We start from the raw sequence: 26,939 nt of genomic DNA, 5'->3' as shown, positions 1-26,939 counted from the left end.
CGCGCCGCCGCTGAGCTTCAGGGGGCTGCGGGGGCCGGGGGCCTAGGCGGGGCTGTGGGCCCGCCCGGCGCTTGTCCGCGTGGCTGAGCGCAATCAGGCTCTTCACGCACGCGGGGCACGCGTGGAGCCGGGAGCCGCCGCCCTCGCGCGCCAGCGTCTGGCACAAGTGGGGGACCCGGCGCGCGCGCTCGGCCGGGCGTGGGCGGCATCCTGGGGCCGCAGCCCCGGGGCGGGGAGCGGGGCGGGGCCGGGAAAGTTGGATGTAGTTGCGCGAGGGCAGGGCTCGGCGCTGGAGCGCCCGCCGCCCGCGGCCTTAAAAGGCGGGAGCGCGCGGTGGGTGTGGCTCTGCCGCGTGACCCGGGGCCCGCCGCCGTCGCCGCTCGCAGCTGCGGCTTCCCAGCCATGGGCGCCGTCTGGTCCGCCTTGCTGGTCGGAGGAGGTCTGGCTGGAGCGCTTTTCGTTTGGCTGCTGCGGGGTGGCGCTGGGGACGCGGGGAATGAGGGGGGCACGGAGCAGAAGAAGGACGCCCCTCTTGGGGAAACTGCGGTTCCGGGAGGCGATCAGGGTGGCGGCGGGACCCTGAGTCCTGGACCTTCCAGGCTGGAGCTGGTCACGAAACCAGGTATTCTTCCACTCTGCGCCTCGAGGGCTGCTTTGCCAGGGACCTTGAACTTCACCGAGGTAGGGGGTGGGGCTGGGGTCCCGCCTCGAGCGTTCCTAGCGGCCTCTCCCCGCGAACGAGCTGCCCCTGCTGGAAGCAGGACTTGCCTCACGACCCCGGCTTCCCGGGCTGATGCGCACGCGCCGGGCAAGTTTCGTACCCTACAAGGAGGTCCTGGAGATGCCCTGGCCGAGCCCTCCAAGGGCCACACTCTGCTGAGTGTCTGTCCCCGGGGTCCGCGCCTGAGGACCTGCCCCTTTCCCTCCGGTCGGGACGGGCCTTCCGTGGCTGCGCTTGGTGCAGTGCGGGCTGCTGCAGGGCGGCGCCCTGTCCCGGGCGTTGGAAAAGAGGCCTCTTCACCCTACAACCCTCTTCAGCCTCTGGCCGAGCAGGGACATTTTCTCAATCCCAGAACTGCGCCTGGGAACACCCACAGTGCGAGCGCCTCGGGGCCTCGGGTTAACTGGACGCTTCTGTTGGGAAGGCAAAGTTCAGGCTGGACTCTGTCCAGGAAGGCCTGGGGTTCCGCGCGTTCCAGAACTATCTCCTCTCCCCAAGCTCCCAGCAGACAGTGTGGGTTGGTCTAATCCCGGGTAAAGGAAGCCACCCGCCTTCTCTTTTGGTACATAATAGGGCACCCAGCTCCGATGAGGACTGACATTTAGGTTTAAATCTACATTTTAGAGACTGTAGGCTAGGCAGAGAGCCAGCACGGGCAGAAAACTTTACTCTCCAGTGCCCTTCCTTGGCAAGCTGCCTAAACCTGGACTCCAGCCTAATGGTGAAAATAACATCTGTAAACTTTATTTTTAGGGGTGGTGTTCATGTGTAGCCATATGAAAATCTGCCTGTGTGCTTTTTGTGCCATTAGTTTGGGATAAGCACAGAGCTCATTTATTTTTCTTAAGGCCAGCCTCTAGATTTTAAGTTTAAAAATTGGGAACTCAGAATAATATTTGTTCAGGTCTCACTTTCAACTCTATTACTATAAAGAAATAGAAGGAAATAAGATTGCCCCCAAACCCTCCCCCCGCCTGCCAAAATAACCCAAACCCTGATTGTATGATTTTTGGAGTTTTTAAGCTTTGAGAAACTACTTGGACTGCAAATGATATAGCTAGAAGGAAACTTAGGGAGCTTACATTGTGTACTTTTGAGAACATTAAAATTTTTTCAGTGTACAGCAGAGGGGATGCAAAATCCTGTTCTGTTGAAGAGGTTCCTGATGCATGAGACTAGCAAACCAGCCCTCTTCCCGCATCACCCCACCCCCAGTTTAAACCAGTGGTGAACTGCTGTCCTTTGTATCCCCCCACAATGACAGCTGCTGCTTGTCTACTCACATGCAGGGTGAGAGATGATACCTGGCCTACACTCATTTCCTGGGAGAGAAAGTGCACTTTTCTGATGTGTAGGGTGGTTATGTGGCCCTTTGCCCCACAGGCTTGACAACACTTCTGATGATAGGAGCCAAACATCTTGATTTTGGTTGCATGCCAGTTTGACCCAGACTGTTGGGATTGAAGACAGTGAGAGTTACACTCTGCCTTACAACCTGCCACTTCATTCACCCTGTTGTGCTAGAACACTGACACTCCTGGATGTGCCTTTTACTGTTGGATATACATGTATATTCTCAAGTACTTGATTTTAAGAGGGATTTTATGAAAGTGCATATAGCAGTAAAACTTTTGATAATCGTCTATTTTCTTAGCCTAACTTTTTCTCTTGTGAGGCACCTAACACTAGTATGTTTTTGTTTCTTAGAGCATCTTCAAGAAAGCAATGGATGTTTGATTTCAGAGACCAAAGGCCTTGGTAACCTGCAGGAAGCAGCAGGGATACTACAGAGTCCTTCTGGGAAAAATGGTAACTGTGACAATTCAAGACAGCATGTTCCTTCTGGACAGTTGCCAGACACAGAATCTCTAGCTCCCTCTGAGATTGGTATTTCTAGGAGTTACTCTGAAGTTTCAGGAAACGAAAGCTTCCAAAAAGGACAAGAAACCTCTGCAAAAGCAGCTACATGTTTTGCAGGGAAGTTGCCTTCTAGCAACCTGCTCATGGACAAAGCTAAAGAAGTAGGCCTTGCACAGCTGGACGGTCAGGACCTGGATGACCGTGAGGACTGGGAAATGGTGTCCAGACACTCATCTTGGGGAGATGTTGGTTTGAGTGGCAGTCTTGAGGCCCCAGTGCTAGGCCCCAACCAGGGTATGGACGATGGCAGAAGTTCTGCTGCAGAAGCAAGAGGTCAGGAAGTAAATATAAAAACAGAAAAGGTAATATCAATCTCTTCAGAGTCTCAGCAAGTTAATGTCAAATTCCAAGTCCACTACATCACAAGCACTGATGTGCAATCCATTGCCGTAACTGGAGACCACGAGAATCTTGGAAGATGGAACACATACATCCCACTCCAGTATAGCAAGGAAGGGTTCTGGTCTCATTCTGTTTCCCTGCCAGCAAGTACAGTAGTGGAGTGGAAGTTTGTGGTGGTAGAGAATGGAGAGGTTATCCGCTGGGAAGAATGCAGCAATAGATTCCTAGAGACTGGCCTTGAGGATAAAGTGGTTCAAGAGTGGTGGGGGATTCACTGATTTGAGTTGCAAAGGTATTTGAGAGGTTGATACGGAATGGGGAAGAAGCTAAGTTTGTCGAGTACACTGAGTAACTTAAAATAAGATGAAGAAGTGTGACTGCAAATTTATAGTTTCAAATTTGCTAGTGGCTTTTGTCTAATGTACAGAAATAAATATGTGAAGGTGATACTTGTGATAAGTGTGGACTTTTTCCTGTGGCACTGATGGATGGATTTGTGCTGATGTATCATTACTTTAGGTGAGAAATGGCGAGTGACTTGCTTAAGCTTCAAGGTACAGATTGTGGTCATGGAGCATAGAAACTAGCTGACGGCAGAGTTCAAGCTTGAGCCTCTGGAGGATTCTTACACCGACAGCGTAAAACATGCCTTCTCCATAGATCAGCTAATTTCCTCCTGGTACAGAAAAACAGTTAACACCTTATGAACTGTGATCAGAAATAGCCGGTCCCTGGATGTGATCAGAAGGGTATGAAGTAATGCTTTAAGACTCTCCAATGTTTTCTGCTTGACTCTACCTGCCAGGAATGGCTTTCAAGGCAGAATGTGTATCTGACTAAATGTTCTAAGGCTGGTGTAGAAACAAGAGGCCTCATCAGAGTTAGTCAATGGAGAAGTCCATGAAGAAAGGGAACCTGGGTGGGGGGAGGGGTATGGGCTGAGCGAGGTGGCCCGAACGACACCTCTTAGAGAACTGAGAGGTGCAAGTACAGCCTGGACTCCAGGGAGGGACACACCTCTCATTTATACAGGGGGGCTTTCGTGGGATCCTCTTTCCCACCACCCCTCCCTTCTCACACCAGATCTGAATGGTTGAGCAGATGGACTCTCCTATAGCGATTGTTTCCATCCTTCACTCCCTTCTCTCAGACCAATAGCTATCTTGGGTAACAAATTTATAGCAGTATAGTAAGTAATACAGAAGTATATCTTCACTCTGAGAAGAAATAAACATTTAAACTTTAAGTAGTTATAACTGAATAAATAATAAACCTGTTTTAATACCTTTACTAAATGTCTGAATTATTTAAATCTTAGTACCACAATAACTTAGAGGTAAAATACTAATATTTTCTTTGCCTCTAGTAATAAAAGACAGAAAAGCAAACATGAGGCTTAGAAGACATACACAAAACTTTTTCCCTTCCCATTGGAGAAAAGGTTTGAAATATTTCTTTCAAAACTTCACCTTTGCTTTGAGAAAAACTCAGCATGTTTCTACATAAAAATGAATTCTTACATGTTAGAACTACTTTTAATACATTACAGCTATTGGAGAAATAATGTTTAATCCTGGTAACAGACAATTTTATTCAAAAGCATAAACTCAAAACGATGTTAGAAAGTGCTTAAATGAACTATAGTTTTTGGCTCATGGCACTTTTATGTTAAATTCATATACACTTTTGACAAACTTCATAATAAATTTTATATTTTATCAATGAGGTCTGCAGACAGCATTTATCTGTACATACATTCTGCATACATTACTGCCCAGGATGCCTGAGTATTCCTTTAGGTAAAAGTAAAAAATATATTTAGAATTCTGTCAACTATTTTATCAATATATGATGAGATTTTAAAAACCTTTTAATAGAGCCAACTGATTTAAGAGTTGAAATATACTGAAATAAACTGAACTTTATATTTTTAAAAACTGTTATTTGAAATTGGCACGCAGAATGCTAACATGAATGTCATTTAGGGCAGAGACACATGCCCTGTTTAGACAGCTTTTATCTGCAATGGTTAATGACGCCAGGTGCTGTAACAGACACTGTACATCTAAGAGGGCTACAACAATAGTTTATTTCTTGCTTGGTAATAGAAGTCAATCTGTTGCTCCTTAACAGAGGTGGGTATTCCTGGTCAGAGGGCAGCTCTCCTTGCAGAGACTGTCACCGAGGCTCGCTCTGTCCTGGCTCTCCCATCACCTAGGGCTTCAGTGCTCTTTGCACCAGCCCATGGAGTAGGAAATAAAGTGAGGAAAAACAAATATTTATTAAAAACCCTTTTGGGAAGCAGACTTGGCCCAAGGGATAGGGCGTTTGCCTACCACATGGGAGGTCCGCAGTTCACACGTGTGGAGCTGGCCCACATGCAGTGCTAATGCGCGTAAGGAGTGCCATGCCATGCAGGGGTGTCCCCCGCATAGGGGAGCCCCACTCGCAAGGAGTGCGCCCTGGAAGGAGAACCACCCAGCGCAAAAGAAAGTGCAGCCTGCCCAGGAATGGTGCCGCCCACATGGAGAGCTGACACAGCAAGATGATGCAACAAAAAGAAACACAGATTCCCGGTGCCGCTGATAAGGATAGAAGCAGTCACAGAAGAGCACACAGCGAATGAGCAGACAACTGGGGGGGGGGGCCGGGGGGAGGGAGAAATAAAAAAAATAATAAATCTTAAAAAAAAAAAGGTTTAAATAAATAAATAAATAAAAACCCTTTTGACCCTGAAGTGCCATATATTGTTCTGCTCACATTCTAACCATGAGATTGGGTCAAATGGCTACTACCTCCAAGATATGAGGTGGGGGTGGTAGGGTGGGGCTGGGAGATAGATCCCTAGATGGGCAGCTGCCTCTTAGTAACAATTCTGTACTATGGGAGGGGAACACCTTTTTCTTTTTCTTTTTGGTCAGCTAGATATCTGCCACATTGTCCTTGATGGTTTTTGGCAAAATTGAAACATTTTTGGTTCTGGTCTTCTTTTATTTGGTTCACATACAAAACATAAATATTAAAATCTAATTAAGGGAAGTGGACATGGCTCAACTGATAGAGCATCTGTCTACCATATGGAGGGTCCAGGGTTCAATACCCAGGGCCTCCTGGCCCATGTGGTGAGGTGGCCCACACGCAGTGCTGCTGCACGCAAGGAGTGCTGTGCCATTCAGGGGTACCCCCGTGTAGGGGTGCCCCATGTGCAAGGTATGCGCCCTGCAAGGAGAGCCACCCCACGTGAAAAAAGTGCAGCCTGCCCAGGAGTGGCAATGCACACACAGAGAGCTGATGCAGCAATATGACGCAACAAAAAAGAGATGCAGTTTCCTAGTGCCACCTGACAATGCAAATGGATGCAGAAGAGCACACAGCAAATGGACACAGAGAGCAGACAACAGGGAGGAGGGGGAGAGAAAAATAAAAATAATATCTTTAAAAGAAAAAGAAAAAAAGAAAAATCTAAGAGGAGCAGATGTTGCTCAAGCAGTTGAGCACCTGCTTCCCACATGGGGGGTCATGGGTTCGGTCCTCGGTGCCACATAGAAACAACAAAACAGGAAAGTGGATGTGGCTCAAGTTATAAAGCCTCCGCTTACCATATGGGAGGAACCAAATTTGATCCCTGGGGCCTCCTGGCGAAGAAGAAGAGGAGAAAGTGTGCCCATGCGGCAAGCCAGTACCAGCTTGGTGAGCCAAGTGCCCACGTGAGTGCCCACGTAGTAAGCCAGTGCCTGCACAGCAAGCCAAGTGCCTGTATGGTGAGCCAGTGCCTGCACAAGTGAATCATGAAGCAAGACGATGATGCAACGAGAGACGAAGGAGAGAGTCAAGGTGGAGTGCAGCAGAGACCAGGAACTGAGGTGTCGCAATTGACAGGGAACCTCTCTCCACATCAGAGGTTCCAGGATGGAATCCTGGTGAATCCTAGAGGAAAAAGACGAGAAGACAAAAAGAGAAATAGATACTGAAGATCACACAGCTAATGGACACAGATAACAAAAACAACAGGGAGGGGGGAAGGAAAAAGAAAGAAAAAGCCAACAAAACAGCAAGCTAACAAATGAAAAAAACCAACTCAGGGGAGCCAATGTGGATCTGGCTCATTCATGGAGTGCTGGCTTCCTACATAAGAGGTAGAGGGTTCAATCCCTGGCCCTGGTATCTCAGGAAAAAAAAAAAAATCAAATTGAGGCAGACTGAATCCAATCTGTAGAAGTTACACTCTTGTTAGAGTGTCAAAATTGAGAAGTGGACCCAGTGGTTAGGGCGGTTCAAACCCCGGGCCTCCATGACCCGTGTGCAGCTGGCCCATGTGCAGTGCTGATGCGCGCAAGGAGTGCCCTGCCACGCAAGGGTGTCCCCTGCATAGGGGAGCCCCACGCACAAGGAGTGTGCCCCAGAAGGAGAGCCGCCCAGCGCGAAAGAAAGTGCAGCCTGCCCAGTAATGGCGCCGTACACACGGAGAGCTGACACAAGATGACGCAACAAAAAGAAACACAGATTCCCGTGCCGCTAACAACAACAGAAGTGGACAAAAGAAGACGCAGCAGGGAAACGGACTTTGGCCCAGTGGTTAGGGCGTCCGTTTACCATATGGGAGGTCCGCGGTTCAAACCCCGGGCCTCCTTGACCCGTGTGGAGCTGGCCATGCGCAGTGCTGACGCGCGCAAGGAGTGCCTTGCCACGCAAGGGTGTCCCCCGCGTGGGGGAGCCCCACGCACAAGGAGTGTGCCCCAGAAGGAGAGCCGCCCAGCGCGAAAGAAAGTGCAGCCTGCCCAGTAATGGCGCCGTACACACGGAGAGCTGACACAAGATGACGCAACAAAAAGAAACACAGATTCCCGTGCCGCTAACAACAACAGAAGTGGACAAAAGAAGACGCAGCAGGGAAACGGACTTTGGCCCAGTGGTTAGGGCGTCCGTTTACCATATGGGAGGTCCGCGGTTCAAACCCCGGGCCTCCTTGACCCGTGTGGAGCTGGCCATGCGCAGTGCTGACGCGCGCAAGGAGTGCCTTGCCACGCAAGGGTGTCCCCCGCGTGGGGGAGCCCCACGCGCAAGGAGTGCGCCCGTGAGGACTGCGCGCAAGGAGTGCCGTGCCACGCAAGGGTGTCCCCCGCGTGGGGGAGCCCCACGCGCAAGGAGTGCGCCCATGAGGAAAAGCCGCCCAGCGTGAAAAGAGCAGCCTGCTGAGGAATGGCGCCGCCCACACTTCCCGTGCCGCTGACGACAACAGAAGCGGACAAAGAAACAAGACGCAGCAAATAGACACCAAGAACAGACAACCAGGGGAGGGGGGGAAATTAAATAAACAAATAAATCTTTAAAAAAAAAAAAAAAAAAGAAGACGCAGCAAATAGACACAGAGAACAGACAACTGGGGCTGGGGGGGGATTGGGGGGGAAGGGAAAGAAAAAAAGTAGTTAAAAAAAAAGAGTGACAAAATTTTCCTAATTTTCTTTACAGTTATTAATAAGTTGAAAGGTCAATCTTTCCTGAAAATTTGAATGGGGACACCAACATTTTGTTATTTGATTACCTTCACTGATATTGACAAAACAAACAGTGAATTCAGGGTCACAAAAGGAGTCCCTGTCAGTACTTTGAAATTTGTCCTTCTGTCCTGGCCATTATATCACATCTGTTATTTATATGAAAAAGTTTTTTACCTCCTAAGATGTTTTTTTTTTTTAAAGCTGAAAAAAAGCTTGCACTTTATAGTCTTGGTACCATTAAAGAAAGCAAAGATACATAAATATTCCAACATTGGTATTAACAGCACAGATTAATACCTTATAATATAGAATAGTTTTAAACCTTGAGAGTACTGTGCAAAGTTTTACTGCGAGAGCATTCAAGAATAGTTTATTTAAAAATAGAGTTACAGGAGAGGGTATCTTTTATTAAACATTCACATAAAAAGAAAAAAAGTACACAGGGCACTAATTACGAGTAATACCACAATTAATTGGGCATCAATCCTCTAAAGAATAGGCAAGCAATGCATCATTTTAGTAACATTTTTTCCTGGTCTTTCACTTTCTGTATCCTCTTTTCTTGATTTCTGATCATTGAAGACATTGCTGAAAATGTTGATGAAACAAAGTTAGAATAGCAAAATCTGCTTTGGTTTTAAATTCTACCATGTGCTTCTTAAAAGGTCAGCTTGTTATTATAGGATAGGTACATTCTGAACTCAGGAAGTCCTTAAAAATTGCAAAGTAGCATATTTTTTAAAAGCCTGGTGTTATGGAACAGTTCTAAGGGTAACTTTTTATTCTACTCCTTAAGTTGTTTTAAATGAAAGATAATAATTATTACGAAGTAATACATATTATTAATAATTGTAAATAATTTCAACACTTGAGAAGGGCACAAAAAGGAACATGAGTCAGTCTCTGTTCCCTCAGTCTGCAGAATGCACTCTCAGATGTTATCACTGTGAGCAATTTGGTGAATATTGTGTACACACACATTTTTTCTTCTTTAAACATATGGAAACATATGGTATAAATTGTTCTGCAGCTCGCTATTTTCATTTACAAAATGTCAGCATCTTCCCAGTTTAGCTTATGGGTGTTATGATTGCACAGTATTTCATAATATGTATGTACTAAGATGTTAGTAAATACATTTTTAAAAGACTGTTTCCTTTTTTTTCCTTTATAAACAATGCCGTAGTAAATACTTTTGCATATAGATTTTTGTGCATTTGTACAACAATTTCCTGTACAATAAATTGCTAGAAATGAATTTCTGGTTAAAGAGAGTGTATTTTGAGACATGCTCCCAAAATTCTATCCAAAGATAATTGTTTCAGTATATTCCAGAGACATTCCTATCCAATAAAAAGATCTTTTTATTTTTAAGTAAATACAATATGGCTTCCACTTGGATTATTACATGGTGGCATTAATCAGATCAACTCAGAACTATAAGTCAAAGTATGAAAAAAAAATGGAGCTAATAAGACAATGCATCTTCCTTTAAAAAACTCACAACAAACTTAAAATCAAACACATTTCCTGATGTTTATATACACAGGGATGTAGGGCTATCATAAAGGATTTGGAATTTCTTTTAAGAACCATTTGATAAAAACTCAGTATATTTTTTTAAAAAGTGAAGTTTTGGAGTCAGAAATTGCAGGAATCAAGTCCCAGCTCTACTACTTATTGTGTGACTTAGAACTTAGTGACTTATCATTCTCTTATCTTCAGATTTCTCATTTTCAAATGATATAATACACACAGCCCAGTGCTATCATGAGGCTCTTATGAAGAAAAAATAAGATTAGCACGGAGGACAGGGCCTCGCACATAGTGGTAAGTGCTCAGTAAATACTAAAAGCTATTATTAATAATGTTAAATTTATTTTGATACTGATTTGTTCTCAGAAAATATTTATTTTCATTCATCCAGTGACATATTTTCTAGGGATGGAAAGATGAAAGAAAAACAACATATGTATTCCAAAACTGATTTTTCTCTGACAAAGGTTCCTGGATTCATGAAGTTATGTTAGAAAAGCATAAAACATGACAGCCCTCTCATATCCATGTACTTAGAAGTTATGCCCAGAATAGTTGCTCATCAGCTGCAGATTACAATGATTCATCATTCAAATAGCTTTAGTATATTTAAAAATGGCTTATCTTTTTAATTTGTGATTCATTTGGGGAGCATGGTCTTACAACACAATTCTAATTTAAAAGCCTGCGTATTAACTGTCATTATTTTGTTTTCTGGCATCAACTGTAATCTTATCCTCTCTACTCTCATGCAAATGATTTTCTATAAACCTACAAGAAATATAGTGTATAGGAAAGTCCCATGTGAAAAACTACTCAAAATGTATATTCTACTAAAGGTTGGTCACAGTATTAACTCAAAAAAATGCTTTTAGAACATTAAAAATTCAATTTTATTCATAACTCTATTTTTCTCTTACAATTTCATATTATAATAGGGAGATCTCACATGATTATTCCTACTACATAAAAATGTAGAGCAGGGCTAAGATGACATGCCCAAGGTCACACCATTAATCCAGGGGTTAGTCATGGCTAAGACCCTCATGCTTTGATTAAGGTTTCTGAATTGCTAATTCAGTATCCTCTGCAGCAGGCAAATAGAAGTTAGGAGGCTTAACCTGAAGGGAAGGTAAATATTCTCACAAGCAAGAGGGACCATTCCAGAAATGCATACTGTACCTTGGTTTTTCAGCTGTAAATCTTCTACCAGATTTTGTAAGCTTTCCAGTCTGTTCTGGAGCTTCCTGCATGTTTTTCCTGTTGTTTCTATTGGCTGAGACTGTGAAGCTATTAGAAAATTGCTTAGATGTGATATTAAAAGTCTATCCAAAATTTCTTTTTAGAAATCTTCTGATTATAGGTTAAACAACTTTTACTTTAAAATAGCACTAATATTTTAAAATAAAGAAAATGGATATTTTATAAATAATGCAATACTCGCTTATTTGATTTTGTTTCAGACTAATCCATTTTACAATTATTTAATTACAAAGCATTATATGAGATGGGTGAGAAAAGTATTTCAAATTTAATGATTCATTCTGCATTATAAATGACTGCTTTTTCATAGCACATCTGAGCATCCCTGTTAACTTAAGGTTTAAGACAGCAAGATCTACTACTGACATCTGCAACATTTTTGAAAGAGTATGAAGATAGCTCCCACTTGAGCTGAGGATGGTATGATACAGTAGGCAAGGGTAGTATGCATGCTGACATAGCAACAATGAATCTAGAACAAATGTGGCAATAGTAACCAAAGAGGGGCCCGAGATGCGTGAACTATTCCCTAATACGTGCACTAAGCCTTCAAAGTAAAAAATATGTGGCTGGTAATACGAAGATTTTAATTTTGGGATATTAGCCCCTGACTTGCCATATAATCTTGAGAATATTATTTGGTGGCTGTTTTTTCCTACCAAAAAACATCCTTTCATTACAGAATTTAGTATTAAAGAAATTATTTTAGTTCAAGAGGATGAGAAACACTGATATTCTTAAAGAGAGAGATTTTAAGATAACATGAAATATTTGCTGTCTGGTGAGTATCTGAAAATAGGGAGGAAAAAGACAATGCTATGTTATTAGGAGGCAAAAAATCATAACGAGGTGACAAGTAGTACTGCTCTACCCTGCAATAATCACTGCTCTACTAGTTAAATAATAAATTCTAAATGAATAACTTAGAAACATAAGAAATGGAGACAAAAAGGAGGAAAAAAGAAAATTTACTAAAATCTGTGATTAGGTTCTCACTTTCATGTTATTTTTAGACTCTAGAAATGTGTAAGGCATATCGTTTCAAAAGATTAAGAACTGACTTGACAATGATGCAATAACTTTCCCAATTTATTCTTTATCAAGGGGAATAATGCCATAAAGCACTGGGGCTGTTTGACTCATTGTCACATATGATAAAAATTTCAAGGTCAAGTCAGTGCATATGTATTTAACACGATTTATACATCAGGCACTTAGGATAAATAAAATCATTTTTCCGATCTGCCTGATTAACAAATGCACTTAAAATAAAAAAAAAATTTTTATGAGCTTGCATGATAGATACTTGTACTTTACATAGGTAGAGACTGAAGAAGAGCCATGATTTTAGGGAATATAAATAGGAAACAAAAGTCATTCACAGCATTTAAGAGAAGACTCAAAATCTTATAATAAAATGGAGAAAAGAAATTGGTTATTCATATCAGAGAAAAATAGGGATAATATTTATATAAAATATTTATGCATATTTACTAAGGGGTGCGTGTGTATAAAAAATCTACAGTATTTAAATAAGACATAGCATCAATTAGAGCTAGTATATAGGAACAGCTGCAAAACCTTATAACTTCTGAGTATGGAAAAGAACTTGCAATTCACTAAAGTAGGAAATCAATTAATTTCATCCATAATATCAAACCATACTTACCTTTAACAGAATCAGATGGATGAACAGGTTTGCTGGATCTATATTGCGATGCAGAACCTACCAAATCTTCAACGGAACTTGTTAGGAGTAAGTGCACTGGAGACTTCTTAGGAGAAGCATGGAATGTACGGGAAGCTGTATTTTTTACAGATGGACTTGCTAAAATGATATAAGAACAAAAGTAAAAGGATAGAATTAATTAAAAATAGCATACAGCACCTCTTAAAAATGAAACTTGCAGGAAAAAAATGCTGTCAGTAATGGGGGTAAGAAGATGTGTTCTGGCAAATAACTCAGGCTTTGGGTTGGAATTGCAAAGGGCTATACCTTAGAGATAAGGATGAACAAGAAACAGACTTGTCTTTGTAGATCTTGAGGTTTAGCTTAAAAATATCCCAATTCCTGATTAGATTAAAGTGATCTGGTATTGCTGGTGTCCTGAAATGCGTGTCAGAAACAAGCATTGATGTCTCTGGAGGAAGGTAACCTCACTTTAAGCCTCAAATCATTTGTAGAATTTTTCATAAATAATATCTGTTGTGCAATAAAAATAATTAAGCATATGAAGAGACAAAATGACATGGCAGAAAACCAAGAGAAAAAATAAGGACAATAGATATAGATGCACAGGGTCCAGATAATGGAGTTATCAGGCACAGACTTCCACAGATTACTCCAAACCCTGAAGAGGTTTTTCTTATATAAAGAAAACCACATTTAGGCATATTATTATAAAACTGCTAAAAATACAAAGACAAGCAATCTTAAAGCTGCCAGAGGAGATGAAGTTAGAGCTGACTTTGGTAGGGTAATCACTAAAACAATAGCAAAAATTTTATAAATGAGGTAAACTTGAAGGAATTGATTAGCTTTACATAAATGCTCTTTTCTTTAAAATATTAGTTACTGAAAGTTCTTTTCCAAGTTAAAGATTATAGAAAAATGAGAATTCATATTTATTTTGTTTAAGGATGCTGTGCTTTGACTTTAGATATATACTAATACTATTCTATAAAAGAACATTTCGAAACTTCGTCTTCCTCCCATCTCTTTTTACCTCACTTCAATTTCCCCCTATATACATTATTACTGTCCAGATTTACAACTTTATTTACTTTATATTTCTTTATTTATCTCTCTTCTGTTTTCTCACCTTCTCCAGGAGGCTCCGGGAACTGAACCTAGGACAACCCACATGAAAGGTATGTGCCCAATGGCCTGAGCCACATCAGCTCCCCCAGATTTATAACTAATTAGTTGAATAATCATCATTTTCTTGGTTTCATTGTTTTCTATTTACTTTGCTCTCTGACATTAGAAAACCAATTATATGTTTGTTGGTTTGCCTCTGCCTTCTAAATCTAACATATTCTTTACAATTTTTATCTTTCTTAGTTTTAGAATGTACTTTTGCCCAATTTTCTCTATATCCCTAACTATGGAGTCCATCATGTCCCTAATTATGATTTCAGGCATGCCTATTCTATTTTTTATTTTATGACTTCCTCCTGTAATAGTTTAATTTTCCTCTTATACTTCTAGTCTGAGTTATGTCAATTTGCTTTTCAACACTTTCTGTTGTCTTTTCATCTCTTCCCTTGAGCTCCTTGTTTTTTAAGGAGTTCATGTCCATGATTCCTTGGAAATTATACAGACAACCATCATTTTGAGTTCTCCTTTTCCTTTTGTCTATTCAATAAATATTTATTGAGCACCTGCTATGTGTTAGGAAGGTTCTGGGTGCCTCAGATACATCAGAGAAGCAAACAGTTAAAGACACATGACACACAATGAACAGCAGAAATAAGTTATATAGTATGATAAAAGAATAAGTGTAATTTCAAAAAGAGAAAAAAGGAAAAATAAGGGGGTCAGGAAGCATGGGGAGGTTGAAATTTTAAAATAAAATGGGAGGACAGAGCTCACTGAGATATGACATCTGAGCAGAGACTTTAAAGGATATGATGAAGTTTGTCATGCAGAGAGAATAAAGAGGGTGTGAAGGCCCTAACATGGAAGCATGTCTGGCATGCTCAAGGAAAATCAACAAGCAGATGAGAAAAGAAAAAGCAGAATGAATGAAGGGGGGAAATAGTAGGAAATGAGATCAGAGAGTGAATGAGGGCTTAGAGGCTACTGTAAGGACTTTGGCTTTTCTCTTACAGAAACGGGAAGCCATTGCAGGGTTATAAGCAGGTCCTATTTCTGTGCTTTCACTGAAAACTCACCTGTAGATGGGAAGGTGAAGCAACTAGAAGGATCTTCCAGGTCTCCAGTGTGTAATGTGATTGGCTCTCTGGAAGCATAATAACAGCAATGCGAATATTCCATTTCACAAATACAGCACTAAGATGTATGGACAGAAGCAAGCTAATGACAGCAATGCGAATATTTCACAAATACAGCACTAAGATGTATGGACAGAAGCAAGCTAATGCAGGCAAAATATGAAGACTTAAAATATAAACTCAGTATGACAAATATAATCATAACCTCAAAATAGAGAATCCTAGAATACCCTATGAACTAGAGTCAAAGTTGCATTATCATTAAGCACTCAGTATCTATGAAAATGAAAAAATAATAATATACAGTCTTGGTTGGAAAACTCATTCTGTCTAATGATAGCTATAAAAACCAAATCAGTTTTCTCATGGATTCCAAGAGATGCAACCTTAATGATGTACTTAAAAATGAAAGAAACAAAGACAAATTTAAAAACTTCTTAGCATTAATAGCACCAGTTTATAAAACTATAACATTTACCTAAATCAGTAAGTTGAAATAAACCACATAGTTCTCAGTAGGTTGGGTACCAGTATGAGAATACTTGGGCAGCACTTGTCAAGATAGTTTCTTTCTAGGGGGTTTACAAGGTCAAAACTATGTTTTCTTCTTTTTAGGTCAAAACTGTTTTCTAAGATGCTATTTGCTTTTTGACTCTCAGTCTCTCACAAGTGCATGGTGAAGTTTTCCAGAGGCTGCAGGATATGTAATACCACAACAGAATAGATGTAGAAGCATATATGAGGATCCAGCTGTCTCTAAACCAGGGATTAAAGGTTTGCAAAAATGTACAACATTGCCTTCTCAATCATTTTTGTTTTGGAAAATAAGAGTTATTTTCCATAACAAAATGTTACTAATGCTAACATATAATGGTATTACTTTGTTATAGTTTAAATATTTTTAAAAATGTCTGTTTTATTTTCTAATAGTGAAAACAGCAATGGAAATGACCACTAAAAACAAAAGCTCTTTGTGATATTCAATAATGCCGATGAATATGAAGGGGTCCAAAGACCAAAGAGTTTGAGAACAGTTATATTAGAGAATAGTCATGGAAAGGAAGATTGTGGCTATATTGTGGAAGGTCTTGTATATAAGGGCAAAGGACTCATTCTTGCTTGCAAGAGGCAACAGGTAATCTTTGAAGGTTTGGGTGTTGGTGAATATACATAGTTTTAGGTATGCTTTAGGCAGATTAACTTGAAATCAATGCATGAAAATAACTAGAATTTGTGGGAGATTGGTGATTAAGAAACAAAAACACTGAATACTGATTAAACCACCACAATAGTCCATGGAAAAGGAAAAAGATCTAAGGCACTGTGGTAGGCTGAATAACTGCCCCCAAAGACATTTGTGTCCTAATGCCAGGAGACTGTGAATATTACCTTATATGGGAAACGGACTTTGGCCCAGTGGTTAGGGCTTCCGTCTACCACATGGGAGGTCCACGGTTCAAGCCCCGGGCCTCCTTGACCCGTGTGGAGCTGGCCCATGCGCAGTGCTCATGCGCGCAAGGAGTGCCGTGCTACACAGGGGTGTCCCCCGCGTAGAGGAGCCCCATGCGCAAGGAGTGCACCCATAAGGAGAGCCGCCCAGCGCGAAGGAGGGAGCAGCCTGCCGGGGAATGGCGCCGCCCACACTTCCCGTGCCGCTGACGACAACAGAAGCGGACAAAGAAACAAGACGCAGCAAAAAGACACAGAAAACAGACAACTGGGGGAGGGGAGGGGAGGGGAGGGGAGGGGAATTAAAGAAATAAAAATAAATCTTTTAAAAAAAAAAGAATATTACCTTATATGGCACTAGGAATTTTGCAGATGTGATTAAATTAAGGATCCCGAGAAGGAGAGATTATCCTGGATTATATGGATGGGCCTTAAATGGGATAACAAGGGTTTTTATAAGAAGGAGATGGGAGAGCTTTCATACAGAAGAGAGAAGGCAACATGACAACCTCAGCAGAGAAAGAGCTGTGAAGATGCTATGTTGTTGGACTCTGAAGATAGATATAGGGGCCATGAGTCAAGGAAGTAAGGAATGTAATTCTAAACAGAAAAGATAATAGAAATGAATTTTTCCCTCAAGGAGAAAGGGTCAGAGCTTTAACTTTAGTCTAGCGAAACTGATTTTATACTTTTGGTCTCCGGAATTGTGAGAGATACATTTGTGCTGTTTTAAGACATTAAGTTTTTGGTAGTTTGTTACAATAGCCACAGGAAACTAAAATAGGCTGTTACAGAGGATACAGAGGATGTGCAAAGAACAGAATGGATTGAGAACTGTTTTAGAATCTGAACTCTTAAGATCTGGTGGCTAGAGAAGTAAGAGAAGGGAGAAGGAAGAGTCAAAGATAATAAGGCTTAAGGAGAGGTGCCTGGGAAAGTGGCGGTGTCATTTACAGAAATAGAGGAGTGAGATGCAGGGAATGGTTTTGTGGAATTAGCATCTTTGATTAGTTTTGGTCATTATGAACTTCAGGTGCTCCTGAAACAGCCATAAAGAGATATGTAAAGGGAGTTAGATATTTTGATACCTTTATTTGAAACATTTCTTAGGGCATAATGTTGCTCATTAAATTATAACAAAACAGAATAAGAAAAGTCAATTTTCCACAAAACTTCTGAGAGATGTGGCTCTTAGAGTAATTCAGGTACCAATCCATATGAGAGAATTACAAATTGCTTTTATTTTTTTATTTTCCTCTGGATGTACAGGCTATAATTGTTGATTTAGTCTGTATGGCTATAGAAATTTCTAGATTAAGAAACATTACTATACGATGTTGACTGAAGAAAGGTTGCTGTGATTGCAGTGAAATGCAGTTCTGGTATTCTTTCTTAAGTCATTTAAGTATGAGTTAAAAAAATGGCCAGTTTTCCAAGGTTCAGATATTCAAATCCACTTTTTATGTTCCAGTATGTTCCATAGTTTTCAGAGCTTCTATTAATTATAAAAATCTCTATTCCCCATATGAATGCAGGAATGGGCTAGGTAATATCCTTTACCCATGATTCTTCCGACTTTATAAACACAGCACTACTTAAGGAAGTGTACTCAAGAGCTCAGCAAGGCACTTCTGGGAAGACGTGGATGAGAAAGACATGGGACTCTCTTCTCTCCCAGAAAAATAGCTACAGGACAGGCAGAAATGGCCTGGAAAAAGTCTCTTAGGGTTTAAATACTGGGGAAAGGCTGGGCAACACCTATAAGAGAGAGGGACAAATGAAAAGAATTTTGATGGCAAAACTGATTTAAAAGCCATGGTTGATACTGCCGGCACCTTCCTCCACACTAAAGACTCTTTTGAAGCTAAGGTCTCTGGGACAGTGAATACCAGATAAAAGGAGCCCAGAGATCCATCTCCTGAGGAAAGGGGAGAGAGAGACAAAGGCTGAGGCTGACTCAGCTTTTGACCCACAAATTTGGTCTGCTGTGTCCCATGAGCCTTTCCAGGCCAGGTTAGGATGCACCATTGTTTACCCTGGGAGCAGATGGGTAGTAAAGAGATCTGGGACTAAAGAAATCTGACCCTTTTCAACTAACAGGGAAAGATGCAGAGGGGAGTGGAACTATTTCCTACCCAGGAAAAGGGAGGGGGCTGCCAGCAAAGGTTGGAGAACTCTCTGAGAAAGTTTGAATTACAAGGCATTTAGCTTCTGGACAGGAACCTATATCACATTGATCTGGTGCACGTTGCAGCAAACACACTCAGAATAGGCAATGAACTGAGAGGGCTGCCAAAGTGTGCCAACTCCTGGCAGATCAAGGAAGTGCATGTTAGGAAATTTTTAAAAAATATACTTTTTTAAAAATAAAACTTTAAAGTTAATAGATCACATAGAACATTACATTAAAAAAACATGAGGTTCCCAAATAACCCATACCCCACTTCCCCACCCCAACATTTTTGTAAATTGTATTTTTTTAAAGATACATACATCACAAAAAAGGTTACATTATAAAAAACATAAGAGGTTCCGGTATACCTCCCATCCCCCTACCCCACTTCTCTCATATGAGGAAATTAAAGGTAAATGAGAGGCTTTTTCTGGTCTATACAGCTTCCCTGTTGAAAAAGACTCAAAGAGTAGGAGTAACACACAGGCTACTGACACTAAATCCCTACAAAAGAGAAAGAAATTGAGCATCTGAGTAAACTCACCACCTAAGCAGATGTCTAGACATCAGCAAAAAATTATGAGCCATACTAAGAAAATGAAAGACATGGTCCAAATAAAGGAATGTATCAAAGCCCCAGAAAAGATGCAGGATTTGAGACAAATAATTAATGAGATGCACACAAATTTTCAAAATCAAATTAATGAGTAGAAAAGCAATATGAATAAAGAGATAAAAGACATCAAGAAGACACTGAGTGAGCACAAAGAAGAATGTGAAAACCTGAACAAAAAAGTAACAGAGCTCATGGGAATGAAAGACATGATAGGTGAGATAAAAAGAAGTGAATGTGGCTGAAGCAGTTGGACACTTGCCTACCACATGGGATAGCTTGGGTTCAGTTCCTGGTGCCTGCTAAAGAAGTAAGACAGCGAGCTGAAATGATGGGCTGGCATAGCAAGCTAACATAACAATGATGTGAGATGAGATGAGATGACGCAATGAGGGAACACAATGAGAGACAAAACAAGCAGGGAGCAGGTGGCTTAAGCGATTGGGTGTCTTCTTTACCCAGGTTTGGTTCCCTGTGGTTCCTAAAAAAAAGACAAGCAGACATAGAGAGCCACAATAAACAGACACAAGAGCAGAAAGCGAGTGCAAACGACGAGTGTATGTGTGTGGGGAGAAATAAAATAAATCTTAAAAAAAAAAAAAGCCTAACACATGAGCACCATACAACAGCAGATTAGAAATGACAGAAGAAAAGATAAGTGATATTGAAGACAGAACAGCTGAAATTGAAGAGAGAAAAGAATGGAAACAATTGAGCAGGGGCTCAGGGAGTTGAATGACAATGTGAAATGCAAAACATACATGTTATGGGGGCTCCAGAAGGAGAAGATGAGGGAAAAGGGGCAGAAAGAGTTTTGAGGAAATAATAGCTGAAAATTCCCAACTCTCATGAAAGAAATGAACTCACAGATCCAAAAAATGCAGCATATCCCAATCAGAATAAATGTGAATATACCTACTCCAAGACACATACTACTTGGAATATCAAATGCCAAAGATAAAAGAAAATTATCAGAGCAGCAAGGGAGAAGCAAGCCATCACATACAAGGGACACCCAGTAAGACTTAGTATGGATTTTTCACCAGAAACCAGGAGGCAAGAAGACAGTGGTATGATACAATTAGGATACTGAAAAAGAAAAATAGACAGCCAAGAAGTCTTCATCCAGCAAAACTGTCCTTCAAATATAAAGGTGAGTATAAAATATTCACAAAGAGAAACTAAAAGAGTTCATGAAAAAGAATCCACCATTGCAGGAGATATTAAAGGAAGCCTTAGAACCTGGAAGACAGACAGGAGAGAGATACTAGGAGAAGAGTATAGAAGAAAGAATAGTAGAAAGGGTAACTAAAAGAGTAAAAAAAGACAAAAATAAGATATGACATATGAAAACCAAAGAATAAAATGGTGGAAGTAAATAATGTGTTTACAATAATATCAATGAATGTGAATGTATTAAACTCCCCAATCAAAAGATACAAGCTGATACAATGGATAAAGAAACATGACCCATCCATATGCTGCCTACAAGAGACTCATCTTAAACCCAGGGATACAACCCAACTGAAAGTGAAAGGCTGTAAAAAGATATGCCATGCAAATAGTAGCCAAAAAAGAGTGGGGATAGCTATACTAATATCAGACAAATCAGACTTTAAATGCAGAAAAGTTATAAAAATACAGAAGGCCATTATATATTAATAAAAGTGACAATCCACCAGGAAGATATAACAGTCATAATTATCTATGCACCTAACCATGGTACCCCAAAATACATGAGACAAAATCTGGGAAAACTGAAGGAAGAAATAGACATCTCTACAATAGTCATTGGAGACTTCAACACACCATTCACATTATTAGATAGAACTAGACAGAAGATCAACAAGGAAACAGAACTTGAACAATATGATAAATGAGTTAGACCTAACACACATACAGAACACTGCACCCAAGTTTAGTAGGTTGTACATTCTTCTCAAGTGCTCATGGATCTTTCTCTAGGATAGACCACATGTTATATCACAATGCACTTCTCCATATATATAAAGAGACTGAAATTATACAAAGCACTTTCTCAGATAATAATGGAATGAACCTGGAAATCAATAATAGAAAGTAGATAAATTAGTAAATGTGTGGAGGCTGAACAACACACTCCTAAATAATCAGTGTGTCAAAGAAGAAATTGCAAGTGAAATCAGTAAATGTATGAGACAAATGAAAACAAGAACATAATTTATCAAAACTTATGGGATAGAGTGATGGCAGTCTTGAGAGGCAAATTTATAGCCCCAAATGCCTGTATTAAAAAAGAAGAAAGAGCTACAATGAAAGATCTAATGGAACAATGGAGAAACTAGAAAAATAACAGCAAACCAATCCCAAAGTAAGCAGAAGGAAAGAAATAATAGATTAGAACAAAAATAAATGAAATTGAGAAAAAAAATAAAACAATAAACTCAATAAAACCAAAAGCTGGTTCTTTGAAAGATCAATAAAATTGATAAGACCCGAGCTGGATTAACAAAGAAAAAAACAGATAAGATACAAATAAATACAATCAGAAACAAAAGGGGGGAAGTTATGACTGATTCCACAGAAATATAAAGGATCATAAGAGGTTTTAAAAAAAACTAAAGGCCAACAAACCTAGATGAAATGGACAAATTCCTAGAAATGCACAAAAAACTTATGCTGACACTACAAGAAACACAAGAACTTAACAAGCCAATCACAGTTAAAGAGATTGAATCCATCATCAAAAATATCCCAACAAAGAAAAGTCCATGACCAGATGGTTTTACAGGTGAATTCTACCAAGTATTTCAAGAATTAACACCAATCCTGTTTAAACTCTTCCAAAAAATTGAAAAGGGGGAAAGTTACCCAACCCATTTTATGAAACCAACATCACCCTAATACCAAAACCTGATAAAGACACTATAAAAAAAGAAAATGGGGAAGTGGATGTGGCTTCAGTGATTAAGTTCCTGCCTACCACATGGGAGGTCCCAGATTCGGTTCCCAGTGCCTCCTAAAGAAGAGCAAGACAGTGAGTGATGTGATGGGTGGTGTGGTGAGCTGATGCAACAAGATGACACAACAAGGGACATGAGGAAAACATGATGATAGACACCACAAAGCAGGGAGCAGAGGTAGCTCAAGCAATTAGGTGCCTCCCTCCAACATCGGAGGTCACAGGTTTGGCTCCCAGTGCCTCCTAAAAGGAAGACCAGCACACAACAAACAGACACAGCATATATAAGCAATGAGGGGGTGGGGAGAAAATTTCTCAAAATGATAAAAAGGTATATAAGAAAAACCCAGAGCTAACACTGTACCCAATGAGAAAAAGTTGAAAGCTTTCTCTCTAAGATCAGGAACAAGACAATGATATGATCTTGTCACCACTGTTATTCAACATTGTAGTTGAAGTTCTAGCTAGGGCAATTAGACAAGAAAAAAATTAAAGGCATCCAAATAGGAAAAAAGGAAATAAAACTCTATTTGCAAATGACATGATCCTATATTTAGAAAATTCTGAAATGTCTACAACAAAGATACTTGAGCTAAAAAATGAGTTCACCAAAGTGGCAGGATAAAAGCTCAATACAAAAATCAGTAACGTTTTTGTACACTAGTACTGAACAATCTAAGGAGGAAATCAGGGGGAAAATTCCATTTACAATAGCAACAAAAAGGCTCAAATACCTAGGAATCAATTTAATCAAAGAAGTTCAGGACCTATATGCAGAAAACTACAGAACAATGCTAAAAGAAATCAGTGAAGACCTAAACAGATGTTACAACTCAACAATAAAAAGACAAACGACCCACTTAAAAAAATGTGTGAAAGACTTGAATAGATATATGTCCAAAGAAGAAATACAAATGGCAAAAAAAAAACATGAAAAAATGTTCAACGTTACTAATGATTAGGGAAATGAAAATCAAAACTACAATGAGATATCATTTCACATCTATCATAATGGCCACTATTAAAAAGACAGAGAAATATAAATGTTAGAGAGGATGCAGAGAGATAGAAACACTTATTCACTGTTGGTGGGAATGTAGAATGTTGCAGCCTGTGTGGAGGACTGTTTGGCAGTTCCTAAAGAAGTTGAATATAGATTTTCCATGTTACCCTGCAATATTATTACTGAGTATGTACCCAGATGAACTGAGAGCAGTAACATGAATAGACATCTGCACATGATGTTTATAGTAGCATCAATCATGATGGCCAAATGTTGGAAACAACTCAGGTGTCCATCAACTGATGAATGGATGAACAGACTGTCATGTATTCACATGAGGAATATTATGAAGCTGTAAGAAGAAAGGAAATGGTAAAGCATATGACAACATAGATGAACCTGAAAGACATTATGTTGAGTGAAGTAAGCAGACACAAAAGGAGAAATACTGTATGATGTGCTTCTATGAAGTGAATATACTGTGTAACATATTGTATAACTCCATTTATATAAAATGTAAATATGTCAATTTTTGTGACAATAAATGTACAACATTTTGATTATACTAAAAGCCATTCAGATACATTAGATAGATCACAGGGTATGTGAATATATCTTAATAAACCTGCTTAATAAATAAATAAATGCACAAGAATAGCCTGAAATAGCAGCTATGTATAGCCAGGGAAACACAGAGAGATGGAGAGGTGAAGAATTTTGTTTTTCTGTTTTTTTGTTTATTATTATTAGTGAAATAATGAAAATGTCCTAATAATGATTGAATTAAATGAACAACTATATGATCATACCAAATACCAGTGATTATATACTTTGGATGAATTGTATGTTTTATTAATATGCATCAATAAAATTGATTTTTTTTTTTTTTTTAAAAAAGAGTCCGGCAGCAACCTCTCTGCACAACCAGCCTGGGCTAGTACTACTGTTGACATGTGTGCAATCCCTCTATGAGACAGAAGATTTTTCTAGCCATGGAGAAACTCTATAGTGGAACACCAGTTATCTCAGAGAAGTAGCTACTCTCTGCCTCCATGCTTGGGATTGGACTCTTTTCCAGATGGTTCTGTGTGGATACCCAGAGACGTCAGGGCACAAGAGGGGTCATGGGCATAAACTGGGTTCAAATCTGCACTCCACTATTTACAAGCTGTGTCACCTTGACAACCCACTTAAGCAATTTGAGTCTTCATTTCCTAATTTATACATAGGTATAATAATATCTACCTCATAGATTAGACAGACTAAATGAGGTACATCTAAAACATTTAGAAAATATTAAGAATAAAAACATGCAATAGTATCATTGTGTTCAAGTGTTCATGGGGCATTGTCACAGTGGGTGGAGATTCACAAAATAACTGAAAGAATATCAAATTCCCACCTGGGGAACTCTGCCACATTCCCTGATGGAACAACAAGAATCCCTCAAGTACAGGGGCAGTGACAAGTAAAGGAGGATGTTCCACTGACTGGCCCTAGATATTGATGATTGTACTTATGAACCTTTTCTTTTGAAATTGAAACTTAGACTATTATTATAGGGTGCCTAAGAGTTACCTCCTGAGAGCCTCCTTGTTGTTCAAATGTGGTGTCTCTCTAAGTTGAACTCAGTATATAAATTCATTACCTATTCCCCCCCACCCCCGACCCAGAGTGGGATATAACTCCTGGGGATGAGCCTCCCTGGCACCAACGGATTACTACCAAGCACCAACTAGCAATGCAACTGGAGAAAGACCTTGACCAAAAGGGGGACGAGGTAAAGACAAATGAGTTTATATGGCTAAGACACTTCAAAGTGAGTCAGAAGGTCATTCAGAGGTTACATTTATGCATGTCTCAGCAGGATCTCATTGAATACCAAAGTAAATATTGCCTCAAATAGTGGGGCTCCTGAGGGCTCTGGCAACATCCAGACACTGTAGGCAGGGCAGACAGCTCAGGAGTTTGGTGCCCTACAGTGGGCCCTACTTTGTAATTTATGCTCCCCAGTTTGACAGAGTTGGATTCAGTTGTGGTTTCCCATATATGGCTCTTCCACCCCTTCTGTTTAAACTTTTGTTAGTACTAGAGTTGATAGGTGTATGTCCAAAAGACTTAAATCTTTGGGCTATCCAATTTCCAGCTGGGCCATGAATCTCAACAGTTGTAACACCTATTCTCTAGTTCATTTGATTCACCCAGGACAACAAACAAGGAGATTATGATGGACAATGACCATCCCAATGACCAGAGAGAGTCTGCAACTGCCAGCAAGACAGTCCCATTCATCTGCCCCATGGGATCTAAGTCCCCTCTCAATTAGAGGTGGAGTGGGCATCACTCTCCTAGAAACGTCAGAATTGGGGAATGAACGAAGGACTGGAGTAGACTTACTGGTATTCTACCATAGACTTATTGTGATTCTAGCAATGGAAGAACTTATATCATTGATGTGTAGGCAGGGGCCACTGGAGGTTCTGAGGGGAGGGAGAGAGAGAAATTGGTATAATATGGGGGCATTTTCGGGACTTGGGAATTGTCCCGAATGACAGTGCAATGACAGATATAGGCCATTATTTATCTTGTCATAACTTACAAAATTGTGTGGGAGAGAGTGTAAACTACAATGTAGTCTATAATCCACATTTAGTGACAATGCTCCAAAATGTGTTCATCAGTTGTTAACAAATGTACCACGCTAATGAAGGATGTTGTAATTGTGGGAAAATGTGGGAGGGGTAGGGAACAAGGCGTAGCAGAATCCCCTATATTTTTTATGTAGCAGTTATGTAATCTAAGTATATTTTTTAAAAAATAAAAAAGTATATTAAAAAAATGGTAGTTGTTATTACTAGTAAGTACAATTTGCATTGTATCTCCAGGTGAAAAGAAAATTTAAAAGTCTTTTCTTTTGGGCTAAGAAAAGATATGTTTAGAAAGATTCAAGTTCACTATACCAAGTATACCGATCAAGTAACATAGAGACAGTAAGAAAATACTTATATTGTCTTTATTCATTCATTAAACAAATATTTAACGTGGCAGGCATTGTGCTTGGCAATGAAGAGATAAATGAGGTCCTGCCTAACTGCAATTTTCACAGCAGAATTCATTTTTACATCCTATAATATTTGAGGGCTCCAATATCTGTTTTGTAGGTGGTAAAATTAAGTTTTTTTCTAGACAGTCAACAGACTTTATGATTGTAAGTAATTTGAGGAAGGGGATCTTGTTGGTTTTGCTCACTGTTATATTATCAGGGCTCAGCACAGTCCATGGCACATTACTGGTATAAAAAATTTTTGAATTAATGAGTGTACTGTAGTAAAAAGTGACATTTTGAATATTGGGAGGTGATAAGATAATTTCTCACCTGCTAAGAGTGTCACTTGATTTGCTGCCTTCAGTGGATTCCTTTACTGAGGTGCTTCTGTTGGTAGAGGGATGGGAGAAATTAAAGATAACATAACTATATTTTACCAAGGCAGTGAAGGTTTAAAACACATAATTTAATCTTATA

At 40.0% G+C, this 26,939-nt stretch overlaps 2 protein-coding genes across 23 annotated transcripts in view; one reads left to right on the top strand and one right to left on the bottom strand.

Moving 5' to 3' along the window:
- Positions 1–327: 327 nt before the first annotated feature.
- Positions 328–3,430, top strand: STBD1 (starch binding domain 1). Its single transcript, XM_004472589.5, has 2 exons — positions 328–622; positions 2,429–3,430. The coding sequence occupies exons 1-2, from the start codon at positions 403–405 to the stop codon at positions 3,259–3,261; spliced, it is 1,053 nt and encodes a 350-aa protein (XP_004472646.1). The 5' UTR covers positions 328–402; the 3' UTR covers positions 3,262–3,430.
- Positions 3,431–4,549: 1,119 nt separating this feature from the next.
- Positions 4,550–26,939, bottom strand: part of CCDC158 (coiled-coil domain containing 158) — a 138,475-nt gene continuing 116,085 nt past the window's right edge. For 9 of the 22 annotated variants that reach the window (XM_058296613.2, XM_071215967.1, XM_071215974.1 and 6 more), the window contains 5 exons: positions 26,793–26,849; positions 15,178–15,245; positions 12,950–13,108; positions 11,200–11,299; positions 8,863–9,069 (listed from right to left, as the gene is read on the bottom strand). In XM_058296613.2, coding sequence (XP_058152596.1) covers positions 8,970–9,069; positions 11,200–11,299; positions 12,950–13,108; positions 15,178–15,245; positions 26,793–26,849 — 484 coding nt within the window. In that variant the 3' untranslated portion in view covers positions 8,863–8,969. Of the gene's footprint in view, positions 5,214–6,582; positions 6,911–8,823; positions 9,070–11,199; positions 11,308–12,949; positions 13,109–15,177; positions 15,246–26,792; positions 26,850–26,939 lie in introns of those variants that run through there. The other 13 variants (XM_071215964.1, XM_071215968.1, XM_071215978.1 and 10 more) reach the window with 4 other exon arrangements.

The sequence above is a fragment of the Dasypus novemcinctus genome, chromosome 1 (genome assembly GCF_030445035.2).
Source record: "Dasypus novemcinctus isolate mDasNov1 chromosome 1, mDasNov1.1.hap2, whole genome shotgun sequence".
In the NCBI taxonomy this organism is placed as follows: domain Eukaryota; kingdom Metazoa; phylum Chordata; class Mammalia; order Cingulata; family Dasypodidae; genus Dasypus; species Dasypus novemcinctus.
The sequence above is the reverse complement of the archived record's forward strand: the minus strand, read 5'-3'. Positions and strand labels throughout refer to the sequence as shown.

Excerpts from the sequence above, each read along its gene's own strand:
- STBD1 (XM_004472589.5), top strand. The coding sequence starts at position 403 with ATGGGCGCCGTCTGGTCCGCCTTGCTGGTCGGAGGAGGTCTGGCTGGA. Across the intron at positions 623-2,428 it reads GGAGCTGGTCACGAAACCAG|AGCATCTTCAAGAAAGCAAT; the intron begins GTATTCTTCCAC and ends TTTGTTTCTTAG.